Source organism: Morone saxatilis, unplaced genomic scaffold, assembly GCF_004916995.1.
Source record: "Morone saxatilis isolate NCDOM2014 unplaced genomic scaffold, NCSU_SB_2.0 Contig19, whole genome shotgun sequence".
In the NCBI taxonomy this organism is placed as follows: domain Eukaryota; kingdom Metazoa; phylum Chordata; class Actinopteri; family Moronidae; genus Morone; species Morone saxatilis.
In genome coordinates this window covers 16,755,126-16,764,229 of record NW_023339751.1, presented here as the reverse complement: position 1 = coordinate 16,764,229, position 9,104 = coordinate 16,755,126, and the positions used below count along the sequence as shown (strand labels likewise).

Below are 9,104 nucleotides of genomic sequence, written 5' to 3'. Positions count from 1 at the left end.
GGGGGGGGGGGGGCGGGGTGTCGAGATACTTTACAGTTATATTATGAGAGCAATATAATTCTCTTTTCTCCCATCTCAAACCCCAGGCTTAAAAGTGTAGACTTTAACTCCGAGCATACTGATGGAGGCTTGTTTATTAATCATATTTTACCCACTCTAAATGTGTTTATGATGGATTTTAATATTTTGCACATCATATTTCAGGTTTGTCTTGGTCTCAGCAGAGTATGAGGTTCTCAAGTCGAGCCTTAATGACTGCTCTGGATTCAAGGCTTGCGACCAAAATGTAATCAGCTCCAGACCTCAAGGCTTTAAATCACCCTATCTGCCCTCTGTCTGAGAGGCTTTTTAGATCAACAACACTGCAGGGAGCCAATATTTAGGAATGCAGGGGTCAAGGTTTTAATGAAACAAATTAGAGTTACTCCGTATGTTTCATGAACATTTTAATTGTAAGACAAACATTGATTTTGTTTAAGGCATGGGTTGTTTTATTGATGTTGTGAAGATTATTCTACCTGCTGAAATCCTAATCTTTAAACATAAAAAGTACACTCTTTTTATACTGCTGCAGTTAGCAATACACCAGAGAGTGTGCCGTCTCGTATAACCAATAAAAAAATGAAAACCAATGCATTTAAAGTAAATGAAAAATGCCTCTGTCTTCTGTGTATTCATCTTATATTTATTTATATTTTATTCATATCCGGACAGTCTACACACACAAACACACACACACACACCGCTGTCTTTCAATTCAATTCAATTTTATTTGTATAGCGCCAATTCATAACAGAAGTTATCTCAGGACACTTTTTCAAATAGAGCAGGTCTAGACCGTCCTTATAACATTTACCAGAGGACCCAACAAGTACCACCATGAGCAAGCACTTGGCGACGGGGGCAAGGAAAAACCTGCCTTTTAAACGCGGCAGAAAACCTCGGACAAGACCCTTCGGCTCCTAGGGTGGTGCATCTGCCTTGCCAGTTGGAGAAAGAGAGAAGAGAGACAGAGAGACAAACAGATGTACAGCAACAACAGAAGCAACAACTACATTAACAGTAATGATCGATGACGATCATGAAAAAGACGGTGACTTTCTTATCTGCATCCAATCATTAGACTGATCCTCTGAGGTTAATTTATTATGGGAGGATTGTACTGACAAAGCTAACCTTCCATTGAACTGTGAGTATGGAGAGCTGATTTTTTTTTAGGATATGATAGGGTTTTTTTGGGGGGCAGCATAATACCTAATGTACCATAACAGGCATATAATGGCTCCTGGATAAATAGTTAACGATAAGGGAAAGTAGTTTATGACAGTTCAAAATCAGTTATGGTAGAATAAAGCATCTGTCCACCGCTGCAGAAAACCCCAAAATACCCCCAAATTGTCAAGGAATTAAACTTTAATGTGGCACTGCTCAAGCAACAAGCTTGCTTCCAAATGTTACAATTCTGCTCTATGTCATTCTTAGAGAGTGGAACCTTATTAATCCATGTGGAACCTTGCCATGTGCCTAATCTAATTACCACGCTTGTGACAAAGGAAATCATGCCTTGCCAATTCAAGTCGCTATGAGCTGTCTAAACGGTGGTTCCCTCAAGCTTATGCATGTCCATATTAGTTAAAGGAGGGTGGATCCAATAACTGGCTACAGAGTGATGGACGACAGAAAATTATGAATTCGGGTATTTCGTTATTACTGATGGAAATTTGCAATTCTGCAAGAAAAGTCTTAAAATTAGTTACAAAAATACATCTGTTCAGTGAAGCTGTCACTGCATGTTTAGCATAATAGATAATCTCCCTTTAAAGACACAGCCATGTCTAGTTGCCTAGGACCAAGAAAAACCTGTTATCACCACTGCGGAAAATCCTGTGAAATCTGCATGTGTGTGTTCATGTGTGTCTAACAGAGATCAGTGCAGCGCTCATGCAGGCTGTCCTGTCGTCACCTACTGAAACACCACAGCATGATAATCAGAAAAACACTTAAACCTCCTGAGTCCTGAAGTGACACACACACACACACAGGGAAAGGCTTATTTTCTTTTTAACATTATTCTTAATCCTATCCAAAGAAAATGACAACAAGGAACAAAAACAAAAACCTGTTTGTTTCCATACAAGTCCATACATGGTCCATCATTCATTTAGTGTTATGATGTTTTTCTTGGTTGTTGCAATCTCTAAATTAAGCCTGTTTGAATGTCACTTCTCATTAACAACCAATAATCAATCAAATCACATTGAAGCCTTGTCTCTTTACACAGCATGGTCCAAATAATTTCAAGTGTCACAGAGATCGTTGTAAGATGATGATATGATGGTTTAATAATGTACTGATGTATAGATTGACAGACAGTCAACAGATAAGCAATTGTTTATATGTAGGTCGATGAACATTGACATGAGAAGATTCCCTGAAAAGTAAAGCCTCTTCAAGACAAAGCAACATAGCATCCTCCACTGAGCTGTTTATGATCCTTGTAGTCTATCAAAAGACACTGATTGGTCCATTATGCACTAATAGTCCATGGCTCTGCTTGGTAATAATGAGATCTTCTCAATGTGTCTCGGAGCCATGGAAACAAGATAATACTAGTGGAAACCTTGGTAATAATGGGAATGTGTGTGTGAGCTTGTGTGAAATACTGTGATTTGTCCCTGCAATTAGCTGGAGTGCGTGCACGTGTGCATGTGTGAAAGTAATCCAGAGAGTGTGAGAGATGCTGTTAACGCGCATCCGTTGCCATAACAACTGCAGCCGCCCCGCTGTCAGTGAGCTGGCTGGCTGACTGGCTGTAGGGCTGTCTGGCTGGTAAGCTAACTTCTCGACTGACAGTCTGATCAGCAAGCAAGGTCACAGATTTACTGACTGTCTGATGTACTGGGCTGTTTGGAGAGCATGGAGTCAATTGTTTTTCAGAAACATATCACAGTTAACAGCTGGAACAGCTGGCTTGAGCTTGATTTTTCGTTCTCATTGTAAACTATAATCAAAAGGTCCTTGATATTCAGTGATGTCTGAAAAGTGGGCAGTGGATGATCAAACTACAGTGATGTAGGTATGTATTATGAAAGGGAGGCTGTTGTCAATTTCTGACAAAAAAACGGATCTCTTTGTGGAAATGCTGACACCTAGCGGTGAGGATTTGAAATTGCATATTACAGGCTGCTGCTACCTTCTCTTCTTTGAGGCAATGAGTTGTATTAACTGTATGTATGACAAGTATTGAAACTGTTCTACATTTAAGAAATACAGTATGAGCCTGTAACAAATTAGCCTATATTACTACCATATGGAGCAATGACAGTATACACATTGTATAAATATAAATGTGTAAATGTAAAGGAGTAAAATGTTTGATAACAAATAATTTGATATTCAGTCATTTGTTTATTGGAAACAATCATTTAAATGACAAACCAAGGCTGAAAAACGAAAAGAAAAGTAAGAAATACGACAGCGAGAATTTTATATAAACATAATTCTGCTTATATTTAAAAAAAAAAAAGAAACTTTAAACCATACTCTTGTAATTAAATTTGAGACACAAACTGGGGCTAACATGCTGCTAGCAGCTAATCTGGTTCCTTTTCCCTAACCGGAAGATAAACAAAAACCCGTTCCTTTCCCCCGACTGCTACGATAACATATATAGATATCATATAAAGCTGTTCATTCGAGGTTTGATTTGCCCCAAACACCGCAGTTATCTGGCACATCTGGAAGGTAACTAAAAACGTGTAAAAAGTGTTGCATATCGGATGTCAGTGACACTTTTGATGTAACACACTCTCCTCGGTTTGTCCAATCAGAAGCCGCGGCTCTATGACGTACTTCCGTACATGTGACGAACTGACATGGAAGCTCCCACGAGCATAGCCAAAGTGTAAAGCACCGACTGTACCCGCCGACTGTACCCGCCGACGGTACCCGGGTCATTGTAGTCCTGTCACCGTGGTCTGTAGTTATGAGGTATTTGCTCCAGCTGGGGCGTTCGTTTGCCCGCCTTCATGTCCGCTTATGTCACCAAAGTGTTTACAGCAGCCATGCTAAACAACGAAGACTGGCAGTGGACCTTGGGGACAAGTGAGTTGACTTTCCCGGCATGCATTCAAGTCTAGAAACAGTTAACGAGCAAGGCATGATGATGATTGTTTCTTTATTTGTTACCAATAATAGTCTCCGTACCTGTATCAGTCGCTCTGGTACCATCACTTTCCCCTCATGTAGCTCAGCAGGGATGTGTATCCAGATGGTATCCAGAACACAGAATTACTCAGTTAACTGTATGAAATAGTACCGTGGTTCAGTATCTCAGTCATTTTGATGTGTTTGTCTTGTTGTTTTTGTAGGAAACTTGAGATCTCTTCAGGGAGGTTTGCTAAATTTGCTGATGGATCTGCTATAGTACAGGTACAGAAACACTGTCAACAGTGACAACATGCATGGCAGCACCTGGAAGTTGCTCAACGACCTCCCTTATAGGGCTGCACAATGTGGTAAAAACATCATATTGTGGTTATTTTTACATTTTATTCTTATATTAATACGTTTTCTTACATCTGAAGGACAACATTTGTAGGCCAGAGAATCTCTGCACAACTACAGTTATTGTGTCTCATATGGCAGCTCCTGCAGCTTGCGTACTGCGCTTGGCCATATAGTGATTTTATAATATTTTGATTAATTGTGCAGCCCTACTCTTTTATCTGTACTCTTCATATATGTTTTATTTCCCACATATATGTTAGCCCACTTTATCCAGTTGGTAATCCAGCCTTAGTGTAATAGACAAGTAGAAGGAATAAATTGTGCTGTAGGGCTAAACCTGGGCAGTCCCAGATGTTTGATGCAATGTGTGATTTCTGTAGATCTTTTGGTAACCTGTTCCATCTCTTTCTCTCTTTGAAGCTGGGAGAGACCTCTGTGATGGTGACTGCTGTGAGCAAAACCAAACCTTCTCCGTCTCAGTTCATGCCTCTCGTGGTATGTTCTCCACCATCACAGTAAAACTCCCAGCCTGCCTTTGTTTTTTAGACTGTAATTGTGCGGAGTTTATCTTGCTTTTCTCCAGTCTCGTTACATATATGTGTCATATAAATGGATTTGGTAGAAGAGTTTCTGCGTTGTCTACTGAATAAATGTCTTCTTTGATTGACAGGTGGACTACAGACAGAAAGCAGCTGCTGCAGGTCGAATCCCCACTAACCATTTGAGGCGAGAGCTCGGCACCACCGACAATGAGATCCTCACCAGCAGACTCATAGGTGAGTTGATAAGAATGTGTCTTGTTCTGTGTATAACTTATACATATAACATGTCTCAGGTCTGTGTACTGATATTGTACTGTGAATGTCTTTGACTTGAGTGCTTTGACTAACAGTTCCTCATGTTTCCGTTGCTCAGACAGATCAATTAGGCCACTGTTCCCTGCTGGTTACTTTTATGATACTCAGGTCAGTTCACTTTGAAATAGTTTTCACCGTAATGTGGTAATAGGTTTGGTCTCTTTTGCTTTTTAAACAAAGATGATATTAATATTTATCTATCTCCAACATCTTGTGCATGTGTTCATGTCTCCTGAAGATCCTTTGTAACCTGTTGGCCGTTGATGGTGTCAATGATCCAGATGTGCTGGCTATTAATGCAGGTGAGTTCAATCTCATCCATGTTTTCCACAGATTGTAGTTTTTTAGATCCTTAGCTAAAACAATGCTTTCTGTCATTAAAGCTTCCGCTGCTCTGTCCCTGTCTGACATCCCCTGGAATGGACCCATAGGTGAGCAACAGACAACAAATTTAGGCCTATTCACATATTTAGTTTTATTGACCTTCAATCCTGGTTTTCACTTGTCTGTTCACTTTAAATTCCTGGAATATTATTGTACATGTTAAATCTTGCTACATGTGTGGTTGTGTTTTTTTTTTACAGGTGCTGTGCGTGTGGGTATGTTAGACGGGGAGATGCTGATCAACCCCACTAGGGCACAGATGGCCTCCAGTAGTCTTAACCTGATTGTGGCTGGAGCCCCCTCCAGTCAAGTGGGTGAGTTGGCAAACACTATAAAACTCCCAGGTGTTTATTTACTGAAAAATCTAAGACAAGCTATAACACAAATAGTTATGTAGAATTAGTACTTGTGCCTGAACATGTCATAATGCTATAAACAGCTGCTTATAAATCAATTGCAAAGAGTATGTGATCTCTACAATAGGAATAACTACTTAAGAGTGGGAGGAATTCAAAAACGTATTCAATAATGTAATAACACTATCAAACACTATTAATTATTATCATTACTCAGCCATTGAATGTAAATGTTTCACACCTTGATGCCATTCAGCGTGTGATGCTAGTCATTGTCCAGGTTTTATTACATTTTCAGCTGATTAAAAGGGACATTTTATTTATTTTTGACAAGTTATTACTTTACTCAAATCTGGCTTAGTTAGATGTAGATGCCATTACCACAACTATTCTAAGCATCCTGAATTTTCAGCAATGTCACAGGTTATTAATTAGCCTCTGTTCCATCTGTCTGATGATAGCACCATACAACACTTCTTTAATGTGACTTCTTAATGTGCACCAAAGGCAAATTCCTTGTACATGTAAAAACTTACTTGGCAATAAACCCGATTCTGATTCTGATTCTGTCTGCCAGTGATGATTGAGGCGTCAGCTGAGAATGTGCTGCAGCAGGACTTTTGCCATGCAGTGAAGGTGGGAGTCAAATACACCCAGCAGATCATACTGGGCATCCAGCAGCTGGCACGAGAGCAGAAGATCACCAAGCGCATCCCGGTCAAGGTCTTCTCAACTCCGGCTGATATGGTGCAACATGTTCAGCAGTAAGACCACTGATGGAACTCTTTTCCATAGTTTTGGGTTTGCGCAATGAAATACAAGGAGTGTTTTTGCTATATTAGTAGAACTGTGTATGTAAAAGTAAAACATCTTCGTAACACTAGGGATGTGTTAAGATTTAATTTCCACTTTTAAGGATTTTTTTCTAAATCAAACTGTAAATTTTACAAAGGCAGGCATTATTCAGAATTTGGGGACCTCATTGAAGCAGCATCTGAGCTTAATTTCACAAAACTAAGTGGCAAAAAATAGGATTCATAGTGTTTTAGATGCTAGTAATGAATTGCTTTCCTTTTCTCTCTTGCAGCGTAGCTTCTGAGAAGATCTATGCTGTTTTCACTGATTACACTCATGATAAGGTAAAGTTGACTCAGGGTGTCTGCCTCCTCTTAACATCTCATTTGGTCTTCTTATTGAGTTTTCAGTTTTCTGATTCTTTTTTTTTTTTTCTTCTGAAGTATTTTAAAGCAACCAGAATCACTGATGTTTCTCTTCTCCATGGTATGACAATGTTTATGTTTTTCAGATTCAGATAAGTACAGTAATAATCTTATCTTAATCTAATTTTAGATTTCAAGAGATGACGCTATCAACAAAATTCGACTAGAAACTGAAGAGAGCCTAAGAGGTAGATCATCTTCATGTTGCATGGAAAGAATTTTAAGTTGGCTGTTTCAAATATTTTTGCAACCCCCTTCACACAATCCTTTTATTTATATTTATTACATTTCAGTTCAGTACAGTCTGTGCACTTAATTTGTGTTCTCGTCTGTCGGCTGAATAGTGTCAATTGATGTCTTCCATGTGTAGAAAAATTCCCACAGGCTGAGCCCTTCGAAATCATTGATTCCTTCAACACTGTGAGCAAAGAAGTCTTCCGCAGTTTAGTGCTTAATGAATATAGGAGGTAAGTCCATGGTGAAATGTTTATTCTTATGACAAATGATGTGCATAAATGTGATTTCTATGTGGATTTTGCATGTTGTAGATGTGACGGGAGGAAGTTGACTGCTTTAAGGGACATCTCTTGCGATGTTGACCTGTTTAAACCTCTGCATGGCTCAGCTCTGTTCCAGAGAGGACAAACACAGGTACCCACAGACCAGGAAGGCCACAGAACCTTAGTTTGAAAGATATACATTTGTGAAAGATGAATTTGATGGAAGAGATAAAAGACTTTTGAAAGATAAAATAGTGCATGTCTTGTAAGAAATAAGAGTTTTACTGTGAAAAATCTGCTTCAGTCTTCTGACAAAGAAGTCCTCGTTCTCTTCTTTTTCCTCTAGGTGCTGAGCAGTGTCACATTTGATTCCCTGGAATCCAGTATCAAAGCAGACATTATCACCACAGCTTTGAGGTAAAATGATCACTCATTTTCACTCATGAAACCACACATTCATTGTGTTTAAATGATCAGGACAGATCAGAAAGTGTTGGCCTTTACCTCGACCATTAAACCACGTCTTTAGTATTTTCCTGTCTATATCTGAATGCCATGTCACATAGTGTATCGTCCAATGTGGCAAACCTGCCTACATAATGTGACAGGTAAAATTATTCACACAGACTAAATCAATCAATTAAAAGTAATCAATTATATCCCATTCATTTTCTTTTCTGCAGTGGCATCAAAGACAAAAACTTCATGCTTCACTATGAAGTGAGTAAAATCCTGTTTTCATTTTTACAAATACTATTAGACGTATGATCCTGTATCAGTTAGTTTTTACTCTATATATATAGATACATACATATATAAGTATATATATATATATATATATATATCTATATCATTTTGCCTTTAATTTCAGTTCCCTCCATATGCAACTAATGAGATTGGAAAGATGGGAGGCATCAACAGGAGAGAGCTTGGACATGGTTTGTGTTTAAATTTACATCCAGCGTCTGCTAACCATCCATTCCCATGAAGAATCTTATGGACAACGACTGTGTGGATGTATTAGTTCAATTTGTGTGTTTGTGTATATCTAAAGGGGCCTTGGCTGAGAAAGCTCTGAGACCAGTCATTCCTACAGACTTCCCTTTCACTATCAGGGTCACTGCTGAGGTGCTTGAGTCAAACGGTGAGTGTGGTGACACAGTTTTTAAAGTATAAAAACAATAAGTCACCACAGGAAGTATGCTCGTTGTCTGGCAGAATGTCTCAAATAGGAACATATCTGTATCTGAATGTTTGTTGCTTGTTTTCTCGCCCTCT

General features: G+C 39.0%; 1 protein-coding gene across 1 annotated transcript in view; it reads left to right on the top strand.

Moving 5' to 3' along the window:
• Positions 1-3,834: 3,834 nt before the first annotated feature.
• The window catches only part of LOC118329471 (polyribonucleotide nucleotidyltransferase 1, mitochondrial), a 10,146-nt gene continuing 4,876 nt past the window's right edge, over positions 3,835-9,104 (top strand). Inside the window, exons 1-17 of the mRNA XM_035663676.1 lie at positions 3,835-4,104; positions 4,371-4,431; positions 4,930-5,004; positions 5,180-5,285; positions 5,425-5,474; positions 5,605-5,668; positions 5,750-5,797; positions 5,951-6,064; positions 6,684-6,870; positions 7,194-7,245; positions 7,457-7,514; positions 7,697-7,793; positions 7,875-7,977; positions 8,173-8,243; positions 8,510-8,546; positions 8,698-8,764; positions 8,881-8,970. Of these exons, the coding sequence (XP_035519569.1) occupies positions 3,986-4,104; positions 4,371-4,431; positions 4,930-5,004; positions 5,180-5,285; positions 5,425-5,474; positions 5,605-5,668; positions 5,750-5,797; positions 5,951-6,064; positions 6,684-6,870; positions 7,194-7,245; positions 7,457-7,514; positions 7,697-7,793; positions 7,875-7,977; positions 8,173-8,243; positions 8,510-8,546; positions 8,698-8,764; positions 8,881-8,970 (1,399 nt within the window). The 5' untranslated portion in view covers positions 3,835-3,985. The remainder of the gene's footprint in view (positions 4,105-4,370; positions 4,432-4,929; positions 5,005-5,179; positions 5,286-5,424; positions 5,475-5,604; positions 5,669-5,749; positions 5,798-5,950; positions 6,065-6,683; positions 6,871-7,193; positions 7,246-7,456; positions 7,515-7,696; positions 7,794-7,874; positions 7,978-8,172; positions 8,244-8,509; positions 8,547-8,697; positions 8,765-8,880; positions 8,971-9,104) is intronic.